Genomic DNA, 24,000 nt, shown 5'->3' on the forward strand with positions numbered 1-24,000 from the left:
TCTAGGCTAAACCTGAATATAGTGACACCCCAGCTCTGAGTGAGGTGGATGTGTGTGAGTGTAGTTATTTTGGGGTCTGTCTCCTGCCAGCTGTTGTCTCAGCTATCAGTGTCAGGACCCTCCTCACTCTCTGCCTCACTCTCTCTCTACTCCCCTCACGCTCCACCGCTCAGGGTAAGACACATCCTCACTCTCTACACCATGTTACAATGTACAATTATATTTTCACAATTAACACATTAGCTGACTTGTAATAATAAGTGCCACAGACAGTCGATAATAAATCAGCGTGTTTGAAAGACACAACCGTAAATAGCCTAATAATCGAGCGTAAGGGATAATACACATTACATGCTAAGAACTAGTGGAGGATAGAGGATTGTCTTCTGTCGAAACGTTTGGTTGTTGTTATCGTTATTGTTTGTGATCACGGTATATTAGTCGTTATTGTTTGTGATCACGGTATATTAGTTGTTATTGTTTGTGATCATGGTATATTAGTTGTTATTGTTTGTGATCACGGTATATTAGTTGTTATTGTTTGTGATCACGGTATATTAGTTGTTATTGTTTGTGATCAGGGTATATTAGTTGTTATTGTTTGTGATCACGGTATATTAGTTGTTATTGTTTGTGATCACGGTATATTAGTTGGTATTGTTTGTGATCACGGTATATTAGTTGTTATTGTTTGTGATCACGGTATATTAGTTGTTATTGTTTGTGATCACGGTATATTAGTTGTTATTGTTTGTGATCACGGTATATTAGTTGTTATTGTTTGTGATCACGGTATATTAGTTGTTATTGTTTGTGATCACGGTATATTAGTTGTTATTGTTTGTGATCACGGTATATTAGTTGAGAATATGTTTGTCGTCTGTGATCTAGTGGGTTGAGTCGCTGTGTGCTTGCAATGATGAGGTCTATTAGTAAAGACAAGTGAATGTTTATATATTATATATATATATTTATTATGAATGTATTATTATTGTTATATTGTTATATACAACCGTTACATATGTTCCCCGGGTGCTAGATCAACTATTCTCAAACAGTGGGCCATTGAGCGCCATCAGAGGCAGGCAGCCTAACCTACTGCCGAAATCAATGCTTAAATCTGTGTGTTAGTAGTCGCATGGAAACAAGTGAATGAGAATGAGAATGTTTCTGGAGGAAAGAGAATAATATTGTTGGCTAGGTGGTAGGCTATTGATTGCGTGTGTGTGTGGTTCAAACGTTAAACTTCTATTCCTAAAAGAACACTAGCGACAGAGTTGTGTGAGGGTGTATAGGACCCTTTTTATCGGGAGCGGGGAACATAGGACCCGGGGAACATAGATACGCTCCCGTGCTGTTGTTGTACGGCTACTGCTGTTAGCATCATGTTTAAGGTGCAGTTTAACTGCTGTTGTACGGCTACTGCTGTTAGCATCATGTCTAAGGTGCAGTTTAACTGCTGTTGTACGGCTACTGCTGTTAGCATCATGTCTAAGGTGCAGTTTAACTGCTGTTGTATGGCTACTGCTGTTAGCATCATGTCTAAGGTACAGTTTAACTGCTGTTGTACGGCTACTGCTGTTAGCATCATGTCTAAGGTGCAGTTTAACTGCTGCTGTACGGCTACTGCTGTTAGCATCATGTTTAAGGTACAGTTTAACTGCTGTTGTACGGCTACTGCTGTTAGCATCATGTTTGATTGATTGATTGAATTGATTGATTGAAAACTTTATTAACAGATTGCAGAATGGGTACAATACAGTACAGCTCAATACACACAATTGTTAAGGGGATGCAGACCAGAGAAAGACTTTCGTCTTGTTTACATCAGGGTCCCCCATTTTCAATTCATCATAACATATATGACACACACGACATACAGATAGACAGTACTGCTACATCTATACATTTATGACATACCAGATTTGCAAATACAGTACTGTTTGTGATACAGAAGGAGTTAAGAAAAGGGAGTATATACATTTGACATAGAAACTGTACATTGGAGGAGGTTTAAGGTGCAGTTTAAGGTGCAGTTTAACTGCTGTTGTACGGCTACTGCTGTTAGCATCATGTCTAAGGTACAGTTTAACTGCTGTTGTACGGCTACTGCTGTTAGCATCATGTCTAAGGTACAGTTTAACTGCTGTTGTACGGCTACTGCTGTTAGCATCATGTTTAAGGTACAGTTTAACTGTTGTTGTACGGCTACTGCTGTTAGCATCATGTCTAAGGTGCAGTTTAACTGCTGTTGTACGGCTACTGCTGTTAGCATCATGTCTAAGGTACAGTTTAACTGCTGTTGTACGGCTACTGCTGTTAGCATCATGTCTAAGGTGCAGTTTAACTGCTGTTGTACAGCTACTGCTGTTAGCATCATGTTTAAGGTACAGTTTAACTGCTGTTGTACGGCTACTGCTGTTAGCATCATGTTTAAGGTGCAGTTTAACTGCTGTTGTACGGCTACTGCTGTTAGCATCATGTTTAAGGTACAGTTTAACTGTTGTTGTATGGCTACTGCTGTTAGCATCATGTTTAAGGTACAGTTTAACTGCTGTTGTACGGCTACTGCTGTTAGCATCATGTCTAAGGTGCAGTTTAACTGCTGTTGTACGGCTACTGCTGTTAGCATCATGTCTAAGGTACAGTTTAACTGCTGTTGTACGGCTACTGCTGTTAGCATCATGTTTAAGGTACAGTTTAACTGCTGTTGTACGGCTACTGCTGTTAGCATCATGTCTAAGGTACAGTTTAACTGCTGTTGTACGGCTACTGCTGTTAGCATCATGTCTAAGGTACAGTTTAACTGCTGTTGTACGGCTACTGCTGTTAGCATCATGTCTAAGGTACAGTTTAACTGCTGTTGTACGGCTACTGCTGTTAGCATCATGTCTAAGGTACAGTTTAACTGCTGTTGTACGGCTACTGCTGTTAGCATCATGTCTAAGGTACAGTTTAACTGCTGTTGTATGGCTACTGCTGTTAGCATCATGTTTAAGGTGCAGTTTAACTGCTGTTGTACGGCTACTGCTGTTAGCATCATGTTTAAGGTACAGTTTAACTGCTGCTGTACGGCTACTGCTGTTAGCATCATGTTTAAGGTACAGTTTAACTGCTGCTGTACGGCTACTGCTGTTAGCATCATGTTTAAGGTACAGTTTAACTGCTGCTGTACGGCTACTGCTGTTAGCATCATGTTTAAGGTACAGTTTAACTGCTGTTGTACAGCTACTGCTGTTAGCATCATGTTTAAGGTACAGTTTAATTGCTGTTGTACGGCTACTGCTGTTAGCATCATGTTTAAGGTACAGTTTAACTGCTGTTGTACGGCTACTGCTGTTAGCATCATGTCTAAGGTACAGTTTAACTGCTGTTGTATGGCTACTGCTGTTAGCATCATGTTTAAGGTGCAGTTTAACTGCTGTTGTACGGCTACTGCTGTTAGCATCATGTTTAAGGTACAGTTTAACTGCTGCTGTACGGCTACTGCTGTTAGCATCATGTTTAAGGTACAGTTTAACTGCTGCTGTACGGCTACTGCTGTTAGCATCATGTTTAAGGTACAGTTTAACTGCTGCTGTACGGCTACTGCTGTTAGCATCATGTTTAAGGTACAGTTTAACTGCTGTTGTACAGCTACTGCTGTTAGCATCATGTTTAAGGTACAGTTTAATTGCTGTTGTACGGCTACTGCTGTTAGCATCATGTTTAAGGTACAGTTTAACTGCTGTTGTACGGCTACTGCTGTTAGCATCATGTCTAAGGTACAGTTTAACTGCTGTTGTACGGCTACTGCTGTTAGCATCATGTTTAAGGTACAGTTTAACTGCTGTTGTACGGCTACTGCTGTTAGCATCATGTCTAAGGTACAGTTTAACTGCTGTTGTACGGCTACTGCTGTTAGCATCATGTTTAAGGTACAGTTTAACTGCTGCTGTACGGCTACTGCTGTTAGCATCATGTTCAAGGTGCAGTTTAACTGCTGTTGTACGGCTACTGCTGTTAGCATCATGTTTAAGGTGCAGTTTAACTGCTGCTGTACGGCTACTGCTGTTAGCATCATGTTTAAGGTACAGTTTAACTGTTGTTGTACGGCTACTGCTGTTAGCATCATGTTTAAGGTACAGTTTAACTGCTGTTGTACGGCTACTGCTGTTAGCATCATGTTTAAGGTACAGTTTAACTGCTGTTGTACGGCTACTGCTGTTAGCATCATGTCTAAGGTGCAGTTTAACTGCTGTTGTATGGCTACTGCTGTTAGCATCATGTCTAAGGTACAGTTTAACTGCTGTTGTACGGCTACTGCTGTTAGCATCATGTTTAAGGTGCAGTTTAACTGCTGTTGTACGGCTACTGCTGTTAGCATCATGTTTAAGGTACAGTTTAACTGCTGTTGTACGGCTACTGCTGTTAGCATCATGTTTAAGGTACAGTTTAACTGCTGTTGTACGGCTACTGCTGTTAGCATCATGTTTAAGGTGCAGTTTAACTGCTGTTGTACGGCTACTGCTGTTAGCATCATGTCTAAGGTACAGTTAAACTGCTGTTGTATGGCTACTGCTGTTAGCATCATGTTTAAGGTACAGTTTAACTGTTGTTGTACGGCTACTGCTGTTAGCATCATGTCTAAGGTGCAGTTTAACTGCTGTTGTACGGCTACTGCTGTTAGCATCATGTCTAAGGTACAGTTTAACTGCTGTTGTACGGCTACTGCTGTTAGCATCATGTCTAAGGTGCAGTTTAACTGCTGTTGTACGGCTACTGCTGTTAGCATCATGTCTAAGGTGCAGTTTAACTGCTGTTGTACGGCTACTGCTGTTAGCATCATGTCTAAGGTACAGTTTAACTGTTGTTGTACGGCTACTGCTGTTAGCATCATGTCTAAGGTACAGTTTAACTGTTGTTGTACGGCTACTGCTGTTAGCATCATGTCTAAGGTGCAGTTTAACTGCTGTTGTACGGCTACTGCTGTTAGCATCATGTTTAAGGTACAGTTTAACTGCTGTTGTACGGCTACTGCTGTTAGCATCATGTTTAAGGTACAGTTTAACTGCTGTTGTACGGCTACTGCTGTTAGCATCATGTCTAAGGTGCAGTTTAACTGCTGTTGTACAGCTACTGCTGTTAGCATCATGTCTAAGGTACAGTTTAACTGCTGTTGTACGGCTACTGCTGTTAGCATCATGTCTAAGGTACAGTTTAACTGCTGTTGTGTGGCACTATGTTTAACACTTTCCGTGCCAGACGTGCCAGTCCTATATACCCCGTTGCGTGCCACCGCTCTATTCAATGACAGAGCACGCCACTCACATTTGTGAACGCATAAACTACATCTTAAATTATGGCTATGTGTCTAATACGACCGTCGCTTATCAATGACTTGTTTGCAGTCGACATTGTCGAAACAGATTGTTTTTTAATCGGTTCATTTCCGTTTTATACCATTTTGAAAAACGCTCATTTTTTTAAACTTCCAGGGGAAAAAAAGATTCTGCAGGAATCGCGCTTTACTGTAATACACAAAACACGTTGTCATTTTTCGGCCTATTTATGAATCGTTTTCAAATAAACGCTAGATAGTGTATGTGTACTTATGCACGCTATAGAAGCGGGCTGAAAAATCCATTCTCTTATTTCCTGATCAGCTACACACTCACAGCCACATACACATATAGGGGACACGTTGATATATAGGTGAAAACAGCTCTGATTATCCCAATACTGGTAAAATAGATTCCTTACCTCAGATCAGATGTTCTCCAAAAAGATTATTCCAATTCCTGATCGCCATTCCAAATATCGATTGCGTTTATTGATCCAACGCTGGGTGGTCGAAAGACGTATTCCACGCTGTTCTGATGGTGAGCAATGACTGGGATCGTCTCCGGTTACTTGCCTGAGAAGTAAAATGTGGAATCCGGACTCTTTTTTCCACATGCGTTTCATTCAATCCAATACAACGATAGGGGGCGGTATTTTCCCTGTTCGAGCTCAGACAGATACCCACTGGTAACGTGAGGCTATATTGATGAAATATGAATGGAAATCGCTAAGAAATAAAATAACGATTAAACGACGAGATTTCTCGTCGTTGGCACTCAACGGTTGGCATGAACTAACGACATTTCCCGTCATTGGCACTGAATGCTGTTGTATGGTGACTGCTATTAGCATCATGTTTAACTGGTGTTGTCATATGGCTACTGCTATGTGTAGTATATATATTTATATATATATTAAAATACATACATTTGAGGGAATATTATGCATGTTTAATCCAAAAACAAATCGAGTCATGACCTCAAAATCTAAATTTGATAGAATATGAAAATGTGTGTGTTGGTACATCCCGAGTTGCCAGTCAGTAGTGTCCCTCAACTATCATGAATGAATGAATGAATGAATGAATGAATGAATGAATGAATGAATGAATGAATGAATGAATGAATGAATGAATGAATGAATGAATGAATGAAAACTTTATTTAACAGATTGCAGAATGGGTACAATACAGTACGGCTCAATACACACAATTGTTAAGGGGATGCAGACCAGAGAAAGACGTTTGTCTTGTTTCCATCAGTGTCCCCCATTTTCAATTAATATCGACATTTTTGACATACACAACATACATGACATCATGACAGTTATGACCATAGGGACATACATGACATACAGGTATATAGTACTGTTACATTTGTGACATATACGATATGCAAATATACAGTACTGTTACCCAGAGATCCTAACAGAAAATATATACATATGATGGGGAGGAGACTGTACATTAGGAGGGGGTGGGTGGGTGGGAGGGGGTGGCTGGGGGGAGAGGGGGTGGGTGGGGGTTGGGTGGGGGGGAGGGGGTGTTTGGACAGGGGGTTTGGACATTTACGGGGGCCAGTTTCGAATTGCAGCCTCCCGTAGGTGCTCTTTGAGAGTGGTTTTGAAGGATCGTAGGGATTCACATTCCTTTACAGCTTTGGGTAGGGCGTTCCACATTGTTGTGGCATAATTGTGAAACGTGTTTAGTCCCTTGTTTGAGCCGAATCTGGATTGCACATGATTTGTGAAGTATTTCGACATGTACATGGGTACCTTAGTGGTGTAGTGTATCTTGTAGACAAGGCCCATTGCAAGTTGCTGTACTCTGTCGTCTACTCTAAGCCATCCTAGGTTGTCAAAATGGGCAGGGGTGAGGTGGGTTTTAGGAGTAAGGTCAAGCAGTAGTCTGACCAGTTTGTTTTGTGATGTTTGTAATCTAGTTTTTAGCGCCTTTGAGGTGCTTTGGTACCATGAGGTGCAAGCATAGTCGTAGTACCCTTGAATGAGTGCTCCTGCCAGAGTCTTCAGGGTATTCTTGTTTACCAGAGAGGAGATCCGGTACAAGAATCGAGTTTGTTCATGTGTGAATCATACCGTATCAAACACAGACCAACATCTTCAAATCAAGAAATGAAAGGTGAATATTCTAGAAGATGATGTATTATCTTCACTCTTCATATTGGGAAATGATTAGAGGTTTTGTATATATTATCATTGTTTATTAGCTGCAGTCATAGGGTGGAGAGTGGTGGTGGGATGTGTGGGTGTGTGAGTGGGGGGGGGGGGGGGGGGTGCAATAAAGGTCATGAGTCAGATTTGAACTCACAAGGTCACATGGTCTGAGCTTCAAACCACAAGAATAACAACGGTAAATGATATGAGTTGTTTCCTGTCTGGCTGTTCTTCCTCGTTGGTTTGAGTTGTTTCCTGTCTGGCTGTTCTTCCTCGTTGGTTTGAGTTGTTTCCTGTCTGGCTGTTCTTCCTCGTTGGTTTGAGTTGTTTCCTGTCTGGCTGCTCTTCCTCGTTGGTTTGAGTTGTTTCCTGTCTGGCTGCTCTTCCTCGTTGGTTTTTATGGAGACGATGAAGGAAAACATGTGGTTGGGCATGGTTCATTTTACAATGTGTGAAACCGTAACACACACACACAACACACACACACACACACACACACACACACACACACATACACACACACACACACACATACATGAAACCCTTGGTTTAGTACTGTAGGGCTGCCCCTCTTTGTTGATGAGTCCATTAATCAGTCAGTTTGTTTTTATTTATCAGTCAGTTTGTTTTTATTTATCAGTCAGTTTGTTTTTTTATTAATCTGTCAGTTTGGTTTTATTAATCTGTCAAGTTTGGTTTTATTTATCAGTCAGTTTGGTTTTATTAATCTGTCAAGTTTGGTTTTATTTATCAGTCAGTTTGGTTTTATTTATCAGTAATTTAGTTTTTTTTATTAATCTGTCAGTTTGGTTTTATTAATCAGTCAGTTTGGTTTTATTTATCAGTCAGTTTGGTTTTATTAATCTGTCATTTTGTTTTTTTATTAATCTGTCAATTTGATTTTATTAATCAGTCAGTTTGGTTTTATTTATCAGTCAGTTTGGTTTTATTAATCTGTCAATTTGTTTGTTATTCATCTGTCATTTAAATCTTTCTTTTGTATAGCTCTGTTATTTGATTAGGAATTTTTAACGTTTTCTTTTTGTGCTGAATGCTTTATTTCCTGAGAAATTATACCCACATCTCATTACATTTAAAGAAGTCCTTTTGTATGATTGCAGAATTTCTATTAGTAAACAAAAACCTTTCTTTTTTAGTGTCAGTGGAGACTGACATCAGATTCATAATGAACCGTGTCCTAAATAGACTGGTATTTCACCAAATCACCTGGGAAGACCCTTCACGGTATCCCAACAACTCCATACACATAGCACATCGGGAAGTACTACCCTGTGTATAAAGTATCATGTTTTAAAATGTGCTGATATTATATTATGTAGATGTTAGCACACACACTGAATAACTTGTATTTAAATAGCTCTACATTCTGACAGCCATCACTGATATAGAGTGTCTGGTCAGTAACGATGTTAGCACACACACTGAATAACTTGTATTTAAATAGCTCTACATTCTGACAGCCATCACTGATATAGAGTGTCTGGTCAGTAACATGGGTCTCCCAGTCCCTCCGTTCTGCGGTAAACACAAAATACATTTCCTGGTATCCCTTCCCACTTTATCCAATCAGGAGCGAGAACCCTAGATATTCATACTCATTCCAAGAAATCTTGCCAAGCCAAATTAGCTGGCAGATTATTTTACTCTCAATTCTCACATATTCGTTTTTATTTCTTATTTTTGTCAGACCATTTTTGCAGTGTGGAGTTCTCTCTCCTGATTGGATAAAGTGGGAACAGGATAGCAGGACATGTGTAAAGACTGGAGGGACTGGGAGACACATGTTACTGACCAGACACTCTGTATCAGTGATGGCTGTTTACTGCAGAGTGGAGGGACTGGGAGACCCATGTTACTGACCAGACACACTATATCAGTGATGACTGTTTACTGCAGAGTGGAGGGACTGGGAGACCCATGTTACTGACCAGACACTCTGTATCAGTGATGGCTGTTTACTGCAGAGTGGAGGGACTGGGAGACCCATGTTACTGACCAGACACTCTATATCAGTGATGGCTCTTTACTGCAGAGCAGGAGGGACTGGGAGACCCATGTTACTGACCAGACACTCTATCAGTGATGACTGTTTACTGCAGAGTGGGGGGACTGGGAGACCCATGTTACTGACCAGACACTCTATATCAGTGATGGCTCTTTACTGCAGAGCGGAGGGACTGGGAGACCCATGTTACTGACCAGACACTCTATATCAGTGATGACTGTTTACTGCAGAGTGGAGGGACTGGGAGACCCATGTTACTGACCAGACACTCTATATCAGTGATGGCTGTTTACTGCAGAGTGGAGGGACTGAGAGACCCATGTTACTGACCAGACACTATATCAGTGATGACTGTTTACTGCAGAGTGGAGGGACTGGGAGACCCATGTTACTGACCAGACACTCTATATCAGTGATGGCTGTTTACTGCAGAGTGGAGGGACTGGGATACCCATGTTACTGACCAGACACTCTGTATCAGTGATGGTTGTTTACTGCAAAGTGGAGGGACTGGGAGACCCATGTTACTGACCAGACACTATATCAGTGATGGCTGTTTACTGCAGAGTGGAGGGACTGGGATACCCATGTTACTGACCAGACACTCTGTATCAGTGATGGTTGTTTACTGCAAAGTGGAGGGACTGGGAGACCCATGTTACTGACCAGACACTCTATATCAGTGATGACTGTTTACTGCAGAGTGGAGGGACTGGGAGACCCATGTTACTGACCAGACACTCTGTATCAGTGATGGCTGTTTACTGCAGAGTGGAGGGACAGGGAGACCCATGTTACTGACCAGACACTCTGTATCAGTAATGGCTGTTTACTGCAAAGTGGAGGGACTGGGAGACCCATGTTACTGACCAGACACTCTATATCAGTGATGGCTGTTTACTGCAGAGTGGAGGGACTGGGAGACCCATGTTACTGACCAGACACTATATCAGTGATGACTGTTTACTGCAGAGTGGAGGGACTGGGAGACCCATGTTACTGACCAGACACTCTATATCAGTGATGGCTGTTTACTGCAGAGTGGAGGGACTGAGAGACCCATGTTACTGACCAGACACTATATCAGTGATGACTGTTTACTGCAGAGTGGAGGGACTGGGAGACCCATGCTACTGACCAGACACTCTATATCAGTGATGACTGTTTACTGCAGAGTGGAGGGACTGGGAGACCCATGTTACTGACCAGACACTCTGTATCAGTGATGGCTGTTTACTGCAGAGTGGAGGGACTGGGAGACCCATGTTACTGACCAGACACTCTATATCAGTGATGGCTGTTTACTGCAGAGTGGAGGGACTGGGAGACCCATGTTACTGACCAGACACTCTATATCAGTGATGACTGTTTACTGCAGAGTGGAGGGACTGAGAGACCCATGTTACTGACCAGACACTCTATATCAGTGATGACTGTTTACTGCAGAGCAGGAGGGACTGGGAGACCCATGTTACTGACCAAAGCCTCTTTATCAGTGGTGGTGACTGTTGGAATGTAGATCTATTATTATAACCACTTATTTGAACAAAGAAAATACCACTTACAGCACCTTTAACTATATAGTTAATACAAAACTATTCAACTATTTGGCCAATAGAGTTCCATGCAAATAGCTCGTTGAAGAAGCTCACGTTAGATGGTGTGTGTGTGTGTGTGTGTGTGTGTGTGTGTGTGTGTGTGTGTGTGTGTGTGTGTGGTGTGTGTGTGTGTGTGTGTGTGTGTTACAGTGTGTGTGTGTGTGTGTGTGTGTGTGTGTGTGTGTGTGTGTGTGTGTGTGTGTGTGTGTGTGTGTGTGTGTGTGTGTGTGTGTGTGTGTGTGTGGGGGGGGGGGGGGGGTTATAGTGAGTCATGGTATAATAATGTGTATGTTAGGTCTTTGAGCTGCTGCTGTTTGACGTCAGTGAGCTGCCCAGCGATGTCAGAGAAAATCGACAGACAGACAGGCAGGCAGGCTCGCCATATTTAGCAGTTCCTGGAATAGACCAGAGCAGAACAGGTGGCGGGTGGAGGATGGTGGGGGAGGGGAGGGGTGTGTGTGTGTGTGTGTGTGTGTGTGTGTGTGTGTGTGTGTGTGTGTGTGTGTGTGTGTGTGTGTGTGTGTGTGTGTGTGTGTGTGTGTGTGTGTGTGTGTGTGTGTGTGTGTGTGTGTGTGTGTGTGTGTGTGTGTGTGTGTGTGTGTGTGTGTGTGTGTGTGTGTGTGTGTGTGTGTGTGTGTGTGTGTGTGTGTGTGTGTGTGTGTGTGTGTGTGTGTGTGTGTGTGTGTTAGAGTGAGTGTCAACAGAAATGACTTCAGTGGGGTTTACATGAGCAAAAAAAACACATTAAAAACCCATAAAGTTGAACTCAGAAAAATTTATATTTGATTAACATGTTTACGACGCACAATCACAATCCGTCGTTGTGTAGTGCGGATGTGTGTGTGTCTGCGCTGTGAGTGACGGGGAGGCAGGGGGCTAATTTTAGCAGGACAGAAGTAGCGGTAGTTAGTATCACCGTTCGTTTAGGGACAGCTAAAGCCGAGGGGATGAACATTCACACTGCAGGCCTGAAGCCGAGGGGATGATTGAACAGACCTCCTGGGCCGCGTTCACACTGCAGCTCAATTCTGATTCATTGCTCAGATTGCTTTTCAGACCTGTATCTGATTTAATCCCACATCTTTCACTCTCTGCGGTGGTAGGCAGGCGCTTAGTCCGCTGCGCTACCCAGCCTCCCACATCTTTCACTCTTAATCCCACATTGCAACAATCATGATTCATTTCCAATCTCGTTTCAGTGTGATATTATTATGTCTGTATCCAATATACACGCGTATTCCGGCTCTTTACTTCCTGTAGGGAGTCTGTATCTTTGCGCGTCACACATGGAGGTGTATCAGGTTGGGTTCCCCGCGTCACGCTGACTAAAAGCCCCATGAGGACAGTACAGGAGGCCATGCAGCAAAGGTCATGGGTAGATTTAAACCCACAACACCACTAGTACATTTGTACCACCCTCAATAAGCCTACAGGCACGATAGAAATGTGGTCCAACCCACACTGCAATACAACATAACCTTGGATTTATGGGGCTGCGCCCCATCAAATGAATAATGTCGGTTGGGAGGGAAGGGAGGGGTTAATTACATTGTCTCTCTGATGTCTGTATGTCTGTCTGTCTCTGCTGTAACATGGTTGTCTCTCTGATGTCTTGTCTGTCTGTCTGTCTCTGCTGTAACATGGTTGTCTCTCTGATGTCTGGTCTGTCTGTCTGTCTCTGCTGTAACATGGTTGTCTCTCTGATGTCTGTATGTCTGTCTCTGCTGTAACATGGTTGTCTCTCTGATGTCTGTCTGTCTGTCTCTGCTGTAACATGGTTGTCTCTCTGATGTCTGTCTGTCTGTCTCTGCTGTAACATGGTTGTCTCTCTGATGTCTTGTCTGTCTGTCTGTCTCTGCTGTAACATGGTTGTCTCTCTGATGTCTTGTCTGTCTGTCTGTCTGTCTCTGCTGTAACATGGTTGTCTCTCTGATGCCTTGTCTGTCTGTCTGTCTGTCTCTGCTGTAACATGGTTGTCTCTCTGATGTCTTGTCTGTCTGTCTGTCTCTGCTGTAACATGGTTGTCTCTCTGATGTCATGTCTGTCTGTCTGTCTGTCTCTGCTGTAACATGGTTGTCTCTCTGATGTCTTGTCTGTCTGTCTCTGCTGTAACATGGTTGTCTCTCTGATGTCTTGTCTGTGTGTCTGTCTCTGCTGTAACATGGTTGTCTCTCTGATGTCTTGTCTGTATGTCTGTCTCTGCTGTAACATGGTTGTCTCTCTGATGTCTTGTCTGTATGTTTGTCTGTCTCTGCTGTAACATGGTTGTCTCTCTGATGTCTTGTTTGTCTGTCTGTCTCTGCTGTAACATGGTTGTCTCTCTGATGTCTTGTCTGTCTGTCTGTCTCTGCTGTAACATGGTTGTCTCTCTGATGTCTTGTCTGTCTGTCTGTCTCTGCTGTAACATGGTTGTCTCTCCGGGCAGCGTGTCGAAGTGTCCTTGAGCAAGACACTTAACCCCTAATTGCTCCCGATGAGCAGGTCGGCACCTTGCACGGTCGCCTCCGCCGTCGGTGTGAGAACGTGTGATAGAACGGATAAAAATGTGAGGAACTGGGGGCTCCAGTAGCTCACCATGTACCTTGACGCGAAAGCCGTGCTGCGTCACGGATCTGGTTGACTCCGAGTTCGATTCCCGGACCCGCCGTCATTTGCCGAATGTCTTCCCCTGTTCTCCCTCCCGTTTCACCCTGCATCTGTCGGTCATGCTTGACCAGAAAAGCGTTAAAACGCTAAAAAATGAAGTTTAAAAAATGTGAGGAACAAAATGTAACGCGCTTTGGATAAAAGATGTTATATAAATGCAGCCATTTACCATTCATGTGTTTTTTTTTTTTTTGTGTTAGTATGATCATGAAATTGGTATTTATTGGCGCCCCCCTTAAGAAAAATAATAAAAATTTAAATAAAATTAAAACCTGCAGATGATATTGAACAGCTTCCTTCCCCACCCCTCCCCCCTCCCTCTCTCCGTCTCCGTGGAACCAGAATGGAGGCAGCTAAGGTGCAGCAAGCAGCAGAGGTCATCCCAGAGGTCATCCCTCAGCCCAGCAGTGTGACTCCTCGCTCGTCCCCGGACCTGTGCCCCGCGTCCTGGGCCCCCGAGGACCCCATGGAGGAGTTCAGCAGACGCCTGGAGGACATCCTCAGGGCCTACGGCTCGGCCGGGAGCCTCCTGGACAAACAGGTGGAGACGACTGTCCTTTTTATGTTTGTTCAAAGAATCCATTGTTTTCCCTTCTTGGGTCTCTCTGCACACGAGGGTGAACCTACAGTACAGATGCACACAGTCCTCATATCCCTCCTAGTTACACACAGTCCTCATATCCCTCCTAGTTACACACAGTCCTCATATCCCTCCTAGTTACACACAGTCCTCATATCCCTCCTAGTTACACACAGTCCTCACATCCCTCCTAGTTACACACAGTCCTCATATCCCTCCTAGTTACACACAGTCCTCACATCCCTCCTAGTTACACACAGTCCTCATATCCCTCCTAGTTACACACAGTCCTCATATCCCTCCTAGTTACACACAGTCCTCACATCCCTCCTAGTTACACACAGTCCTCATATCCCTCCTAGTTACACACAGTCCTCATATCTCTCCTAGTGACACACAGTCCTCACATCCCTCCTAGTTACACACAGTCCTCATATCTCTCCTAGTGACACACAGTCCTAATATCTCTCCTAGTGACACACAGTCCTCATATCTCGCCTAGTTACACACAGTCCTCATATCCCTCCTAGTTACACACAGTCCTCACATCCCTCCTAGTTACACACAGTCCTCATATCCCTCCTAGTTACACACAGTCCTAATATCTCTCCTAGTTACACACAGTCCTCATATCCCTCCTAGTTACACACAGTCCTCATATCCCTCCTAGTGACACACAGTCCTCATATCCCTCCTAGTTACACACAGTCCTCATACCTCTCCTAGTTACACACAGTCCTCATATCCCTCCTAGTTACACACTGTCCTCATATCCCTCCTAGTTACACACAGTCCTCATATCCCTCCTAGTTACACACAGTCCTCATATCCCTCCTAATGACACACAGTCCTCATATCCCTCCTAGTTACACACAGTCCTCATATCTCTCATAGTTACACACAGTCCTCATATCCCTCCTAGTGACACACAGTCCTCATATCCCTCCTAGTTACACACAGTCCTCATATCCCTCCTAGTTACACACAGTCCTCATATCCCTCCTAGTGACACACAGTCCTCATATCCCTCCTAGTTACACACAGTCCTCATATCCCTCCTAGTTACACACAGTCCTCATATCTCTCCTAGTTACACACAGTCCTCATATCTCTCCTAGTGACACACAGTCCTCATATCCCTCCTAGTTACACACAGTCCTCATATCCCTCCTAGTTACACACAGTCCTCATATCCCTCCTAGTTACACACAGTCCTCATATCCCTCATAGTGACACACAGTCCTCACATCCCCCCTAGTTACACACAGTCCTCATATCCCTCCTAGTTACACACAGTCCTCACATCCCTCCTAGTTACACACAGTCCTCATATCCCTCCTAGTTACACACAGTCCTCATATCCCTCCTAGTTACACACAGTCCTCATATCCCTCCTAGTTACACACAGTCCTCATATCCCTCCTAGTTACACACAGTCCTCATATCCCTCCTAGTTACACACAGTCCTCACATCCCTCCTAGTTACACACAGTCCTCATATCTCTCCTAGTTACACACAGTCCTCATATCCCTCCTAGTGACACACAGTCCTCATATCCCTCCTAGTTACACACAGTCCTCATATCCCTCCTAGTTACACACAGTCCTCACATCCCTCCTAGTTACACACAGTCCTCATATCCCTCCTAGTTACACACAGTCCTAATATCTCTCCTAGTTACACACAGTCCTCATATCCCTCCTAGTGACACACAGTCCTCATATCCCTCCTAGTTACACACAGTCCTCATATCTCTCCTAGTTACACACAGTCCTCATATCTCTCCTAGTTACACACAGTCCTCATATCCCTCCTAGTTACACACAGTCCTCACATCCCTCCTAGTGACACACAGTCCTCATATCCCTCCTAGTTACACACAGTCCTCATATCCCTCCTAGTTACACACAGTCCTCATATCCCTCCTAATGACACACAGTCCTCATATCCCTCCTAGTTACACACAGTCCTCATATCTCTCCTAGTTACACACAGTCCTCATATCCCTCCTAGTGACACACAGTCCTCATATCCCTCCTAGTTACACACAGTCCTCATATCCCTCCTAGTTACACACAGTCCTCATATCCCTCCTAGTTACACACAGTCCTCATATCCCTCCTAGTGACACACAGTCCTCATATCCATCTTAGTTACACACAGTCCTCATATCCCTCCTAGTTACACACAGTCCTCATATCCCTCCTAGTGACACACAGTCCTCACATCCCTCCTAGTTACACACAGTCCTCATATCCCTCCTAGTTACACACAGTCCTCATATCCCTCCTAGTTACACACAGTCCTCATATCTCTCCTAATTACACACAGTCCTCATATCCCTCCTAGTTACACACAGTCCTCATATCCCTCCTAGTTACACACAGTCCTCATATCCCTCCTAGTGACACACAGTCCTCACATCCCTCCTAGTTACACACAGTCCTCACATCCCTCCTAGTTACACACAGTCCTCATATCCCTCCTAGTTACACACAGTCCTCATATCCCTCCTAGTTACATGCAGTCCTCATATCCCTCCTAGTTACACACAGTCATCATATCCCTCCTAGTTACACACAGTCCTCATATCCCTCCTAGTGACACACAGTCCTCATATCCCTCCTAGTGACACACAGTCCTCACATCCCTCCTAGTTACACACAGTCCTCATATCCCTCCTAGTTACACGCAGTCCTCATATCCCTCCTAGTTACACACAGTCCTCATATCCCTCCTAGTTACACACAGTCCTCATATCCCTCCTAGTGACACACAGTCCTCATATCCCTCCTAGTGACACACAGTCCTCACATCCCTCCTAGTTACACACAGTCCTCATATCCCTCCTAGTGACACACAGTCCTCACATCCCTCCTAGTTACACACAGTCCTCATATCCCTCCTAGTGACACACAGTCCTCATATCCCTCCTAGTTACACACAGTCCTCATATCCCTCCTAGTTACACACAGTCCTCATATCCCTCCTAGTTACACACAGTCCTCATATCCCTCCTAGTTACACACAGTCCTCATATCCCTCCTAGTGACACACAGTCCTCATATCCCTCCTAGTTACACACAGTCCTCATATCCCTCCTAGTTACACACAGTCCTCATATCCCTCCTAGTTACACACAGTCCTCATATCCCTCCTAGTGACACACAGTCCTCATATCCATCTTAGTTACACACAGTCCTCATATCCCTCCTAGTTACACACAGTCCTCATATCCCTCCTAGTGACACACAGTCCTCACATCCCTCCTAGTTACACACAGTCCTCATATCCCTCCTAGTTACACACAGTCCTCATATCCCTCCTAGTTACACACAGTCCTCATATCTCTCCTAGTTACACACAGTCCTCATATCCCTCCTAGTTACACACAGTCCTCATATCCCTCCTAGTTACACACAGTCCTCATATCCCTCCTAGTGACACACAGTCCTCACATCCCTCCTAGTTACACACAGTCATCTAGTGACACACAGTCCTCACATCCCTCCTAGTTACACACAGTCATCACATCCCTCCTAGTTACACACAGTCCTCATATCCCTCCTAGTTACACACAGTCCTCATATCCCTCCTAGTTACACGCAGTCCTCATATCCCTCCTAGTTACACACAGTCATCATATCCCTCCTAGTTACACACAGTCCTCATATCCCTCCTAGTGACACACAGTCCTCATATCCCTCCTAGTGACACACAGTCCTCACATCCCTCCTAGTTACACACAGTCCTCATATCCCTCCTAGTTACACGCAGTCCTCATATCCCTCCTAGTTACACACAGTCCTCATATCCCTCCTAGTTACACACAGTCCTCATATCCCTCCTAGTGACACACAGTCCTCATATCCCTCCTAGTGACACACAGTCCTCACATCCCTCCTAGTTACACACAGTCCTCATATCCCTCCTAGTGACACACAGTCCTCACATCCCTCCTAGTTACACACAGTCCTCATATCCCTCCTAGTGACACACAGTCCTCATATCCCTCCTAGTTACACACAGTCCTCATATCCCTCCTAGTTACACACAGTCCTCATATCCCTCCTAGTTACACACAGTCCTCATATCCCTCCTAGTTACACACAGTCCTCATATCCCTCCTAGTGACACACAGTCCTCATATCCCTCCTAGTGACACACAGTCCTCATATCCCTCCTAGTTACACACAGTCCTCATATCCCTCCTAGTTACACACAATCCTCATATCCCTCCTAGTTACACACAGTCCTCATATCCCTCCTAGTTACACACAGTCCTCATATCCCTCCTAGTTACACACAGTCCTCATATCCCTCCTAGTTACACACAGTCATCATATCCCTCCTAGTTACACACAGTCCTCATATCCCTCCTAGTTACACGCAGTCCTCATATCCCTCCTAGTTACACACAGTCCTCATATCCCTCCTAGTTACACACAGTCCTCATATCCCTCCTAGTTACACACAGTCCTCACATCCCTCCTAGTTACACACAGTCCTCATATCTCTCCTAGTTACACACAGTCCTCATATCTCTCCTAGTTACACACAGTCCTCATATCCCTCCTAGTTACACACAGTCCTCATATCCCTCCTAGTTACACACAGTCCTCATATCCCTCCTAGTTACACACAGTCCTCATATCACTCCTAGTTACACACAGTCCTCATATCCCTCCTAGTGACACACAGTCCTCATATCCCTCCTAGTTACACACAGTCCTCATATCCCTCCTAGTTACACACAGTCCTCATATCCCTCCTAGTTACACACAGTCCTCATATCCCTCCTAGTTACACACAGTCCTCATATCCCTCCTAGTCCTAGTAAATTATGGGAATGAAAAGTGATGAATGCCAATACGTTTTCTTTTCTCTTTTCTTTTCCCCTTTTTCTAACGTAGAATGTTGTGGAACCAGCGGAGGAGAAGGGGGAGGAGCTAAGTGATGCTGTCACTGTCGCCAAGGAGACCGTTGGGGCAGGAAATGGGCAGAAGAAGCTCAAAGGGCTAGGTATGGTGGCTGTGAATGTTCAAATGTGCTATTTATGTAAATTAAAGGATCAATAGGTGGCTGCAGATTTTTTTAGGATTTTATATTTCTTATTATATCTCATTAAGACGTTTGACACCGAAATGAAAAAAGTTGTTCCGTTGAGCGGCAGCAGCTAAAACAACGACATCCAATCAAACGAACGACGATGAGTCAAATGATTGGAACGAGCGAGCCGTCTATCAAACCCTCAGGTGACACGCGCGCTTGGTATGTGCGTGACAGTTGTACGTGCCGCGTACACAAAGGCCTGCTGCGGACACATAGCTGCCTGCTAGCTACCTAGCGGGGGCGTGGCTTTGGAGGCATCCAGGTGCTTTCTGATTGGGAAGTACCTGCCTGCTCCTAGAGACACATGTTAGCCAGGGCCTGCGTTCTGTATAAGTCGTGTGGTTCCCCTGACATCGTTGACCTCTGACCTTCTTCTTGCAGGTAAAGAGGGCGCTGTAGTCATGCAGAGTCTGAGCAAGCTGCGTTCCCCCCAGGAGAAGCTAGAAGCTCTCGTCAACAAGTACACAGAACAGGTGAGCCCTCCATCCACCACGCGCTCAACAAGTACACTGGACTGGTCTCCCTCACCACATGCTGAACAAGTACACTGGACTGGTCTCCCTCACCACATGTTCAACAAGTACACTGGACTGGTCTCCCTCACCACATGCTGAACAAGTACACTGGACTGGTCTCCCTCACCACATGTTCAACAAGTACACTGGACTGGTCTCCCTCACCACGCGCTCAACAAGTACACTGGACTGGTCTCCCTCACCACATGTTCAACAAGTACACTGGACTGGTCTCCCTCACCACATGTTCAACAAGTACACTGGACTGGTCTCCCTCACCACGTGCTGAACAAGTCAAGTCAAGTCAAGTCAATTTTATTTGTATAGCACATTTCCAGGCAGCGGCAGCTGGCACCAAAGTGCTTCACAGGCAGGTTGATAAAAACAAAATAATATGATGCAAGATATAAGATTAAAACACAGTAAAGCAATGCAAGTAATAAAAACAGGTAGGACACAGTAAAACAAAGAGGATAGAAGGGCCAGGGGTCTAGTGGTGATTAAGTGGGGGGGAAGGCCAAGGAGAACAGGTAGGTTTTTAAAAGTGATTTAAAAGCCTGCACGGTCTGGGCGGTCCGTACGCTGAGGGGGAGGCTGTTCCACAATCTAGGCGCTGCGGTGGAGAAGGCTCTGTCTCCCCTAGTCTTGAGCCTAGTTCTAGGCACCACCAATAGCAGCTGGTCAGCTGATCTGAGGGATCGTGGGGGGTGTGGCGGTGCAAGAGCTCAGATAGATAGGGAGGGGCCGTGCCATTTAGTGATTTAAAAACATTTAGGGCTTGTTTAAAATCTATTCTAAAACGAACAGGTAGCGAGTGGAGCGAGGCCAAAACTGGGCTGATGTGCGCATGTTTTTTTGTTTTGGTGAGGAGGTGCGTTCTGCACCAGTTGTAGGCGGCGAAGCAGGGATTTGTCGATGCCCGTGTAAAGGGCATTGCAGTAGTCGAGGCGAGTGGTGACAAAGGCATGTATCACCGTCTCTAGGTTACTTTGGGAGAGGTATGCCTTTGTCTTCGCCAGGAGTCTGAGGTGGTAAAAACAGTTTTTGACTACAGCGCTGACCTGTTTGTCGAATTTAAAATTGCTGTTGAAGATGACCCCGAGGTTCCTGACAGAGGTGGAGAGGTTTGGACCCAGTACACTGGACTGGTCTCCCTCACCACATGTTATATGCAGCTTACAGACACACACACACACACACACACACACACACACACACACACACACACACACACACACACACACACACACACACACACACACACACAAAACACACACACACACATACATACACACACATACATACATACACACATACACACAAAACACACACACACACATACATACAGTACACACACATACATACATACATACATACACACATACACACAAAAAACACACACACATGTGTAATCTAGCCTAGTTTAGCAGAAATGAATGTAAGCGGATAGGGACCACTAGCCTAGCTAACGTTTATTAAATGTTTTTGTTTTTGGCCAACAGCTAGGCTAGCAGTCCAAGTTTCAAGTTTCTTTATTATTTGTCATACAGAAATACAGAACACTTTGCATGAAATGTTTCTTTCTGTTTCGCTCCTGAGAGTGTGCTAGATAATAACAAGATCGTATAAATAAGTATAATAAGTAAAAAATAGAAAGTCAAGAAGTCAAGTAAACACAAGTGTAAACAACAATTGTTCAGTATACCTCTATATACAGTATGTACATCTGGTACAAAAATGGTGAGGTATAGCTTAGCTTGTGGTGCCACCTTGTGGTGGTGAGGTGCAATAAGGAATAAGGAAGAGATGTGCAATTCTCTTACCAATAATATAAATATAAAGTGTAAAGTGTGGTAAAGTGGGTGCTACAGTGTGTTGTTTATTTAAAGTGAGTGTGTGTGTGCTGTGGGTGTGTTGATGGCCTGTCATTGTTCATTGAGCATCCTGATGGCCTGGGGATAGAAGCTTCTTCTGAGTCTTTCTGTATTTGCCATGAGACTCCGGTATCGCTTGCCTGACCGCAGCAGTTCAAAGAGGCAGTTGTTTGGGTGGCTGGAGTCTTTGATTATTCTCTTAGCCTTGCCCATGCACCGCTTGTTGTAAATGCCTTGGAGAGTGGGAAGCCCCCCTCCAATTGTGTGTTCGACTGAACGGGCCACTCTCTGTAGTCTGCTGCGGTCTTGTGCAGTGCTATTCCCAAACCAGGAGGTGATATTGCCAGTCATGATGCTCTCTATTGTGCATGAGTAGAAGTTCTTGAGGATCTTCTGACTCACGTTGAACTTCCTTAAGCGCCTAAGGAAGTAGAGGCGTTGTCGTGCCTTCTTGATAACACTGTCAATGTGTGTGGTCCATGTCAAGTCCTCGGATATGTGGGCTCCGAGGTACTTAAAACTGTTCACTCTCTCAACTGGTGCCCCGTCGATGCTGAGGGGGCTGTAGTCCCTGACCCCCGACCTCCTAATGTCCGCTTCTATTAATTTGTGCTAAGCTAGGCTAGCTTTAGTACACTTTTAATACGTTTACTAAAGTACAACTTTAAGTTTGACATTATTTATTTTTTAATTGTACCAAGATTAGACTTGCAGCACATTAATGATTCAAGCTTTGGATTAGTACATGATTCTGCATAGAAAGTAAAAAGTATAAACTTTTAACCCATTAAACATAGTCCGGGAGGGTCATCAAGGAGAACCTGCCTTTTCTCAGTCCTTGCCCCACAATGGTGGAATGAACTGCCCACCTCAGTTAGGAGCCGAAACCCGTCCAATCTCTCACCATCGACTAAAGACGCACTTCTTCAACCATTATTTTTTTTGTTGTTGTTTTTTTTGTTTTTTTTATCTACTTTTTCTCCCATTTTCTATTTTTCTCCCTTCCCCAATTTCGTATTGTCCAATTCTACCCTCCCCTGTCTCGAACGTTGCTAGACTATGCCTCCCACTGGTCGGCTGCAGTGAGGACCAAGCCTTGCATCACGTGTCCCCTCCGGTACACGAGGAGGCAGCCGTCGCATCTTTTCACCTGAACAGCGCGATCTCTTAGCGGCGAGGAGTAACACGTGGGAGGCTCACGCTGCCCCCGATACTTCCTGATTCTACTGCGCAGGCGCACCAACCGACCTGTAGGAGTCGCTGTCCACAACGTCCGATCCCCACCCACCAGCTTCCCACCCCTAACGCTGCCAATTGTATTAGTATGAACGACCAGCCAAGCTGGTAGCAACACCGAGAGCTGGGCTCGAACCCAGCATCTCGTGCATTGGTGGCGAGAGCCTTGCCCACTGCGCCCCCTTCTTCAACCATTATCTGAAAAAATTTATTAAATTAAATCTAACCCTAATTAACCTTACTGTCATGCACTTGTCCTAATAAACTAACCTACACTGTAACACGCAACACTTTGATGAACATTGTTACTCAGCTGATAGAGTTGTGCTCTTCCTGATGGCTTGTCGTACAGAACTTGTAAGTCGCTTTGGATAAAAGCGTTAACTAAAATGACTAAATGACTAAATGACTAAATGTAAATGTACAGTAAAGATCCGGGTTCAGAACAGACTGTGCCTCCTGTGTTGCAGGCGGAGGAGCGGCGTGGCGACCAGAGAGCGCTGAAGCTGCTGCAGCAGAGGCAGACGGGCGTCTCCAGGGAGCGGGAGCAGCACCAGGCGGAGCAGAGCCGAGGCAGCCTGGCCCGCGGAGAACTGGAGAGCCTGTGCCGCGACCTGCAGAGACACAACCAGACCCTGAAGGTGAGACACCCAGGGAGCTGCAGAGATACAACCAGACCCTGAAGGTGAGACACCAACCAGGGACCTGCAGAGACACAACCAGACTCTGAAGGTGAGACACCCAGAGACCTGCAGAGACACAACCAGACCCTGAAGGTGAGACACCCAGGGAGCTGCAGAGACACAACCAGACCCTGAAGGTGAGACACCCAGGGACCTGCAGAGACACAACCAGACCCTGAAGGTGAGACACCAACCAGGGAGCTGCAGAGACACAACCAGACTCTGAAGGTGAGAC

At 44.8% G+C, this 24,000-nt stretch overlaps 1 protein-coding gene across 1 annotated transcript in view; it reads left to right on the forward strand.

Annotated features, from left to right (window-relative positions):
• The window catches only part of LOC311228170 (uncharacterized protein), a gene marked incomplete at its 5' end in the record, with an annotated part of 101,719 nt that overhangs the window by 42,023 nt on the left and 35,696 nt on the right, over nt 1-24,000 (forward strand). Inside the window, 4 exons of the mRNA XM_084314081.1 lie at nt 14,107-14,305; nt 19,259-19,367; nt 19,839-19,930; nt 23,553-23,723. Of these exons, the coding sequence (XP_084170207.1) occupies nt 14,107-14,305; nt 19,259-19,367; nt 19,839-19,930; nt 23,553-23,723 (571 nt within the window). The remainder of the gene's footprint in view (nt 1-14,106; nt 14,306-19,258; nt 19,368-19,838; nt 19,931-23,552; nt 23,724-24,000) is intronic.

The sequence above is a fragment of the Notolepis coatsorum genome, assembly GCF_963971535.1.
Source record: "Notolepis coatsorum genome assembly, chromosome: 5".
NCBI lineage: Eukaryota > Metazoa > Chordata > Actinopteri > Aulopiformes > Paralepididae > Notolepis > Notolepis coatsorum.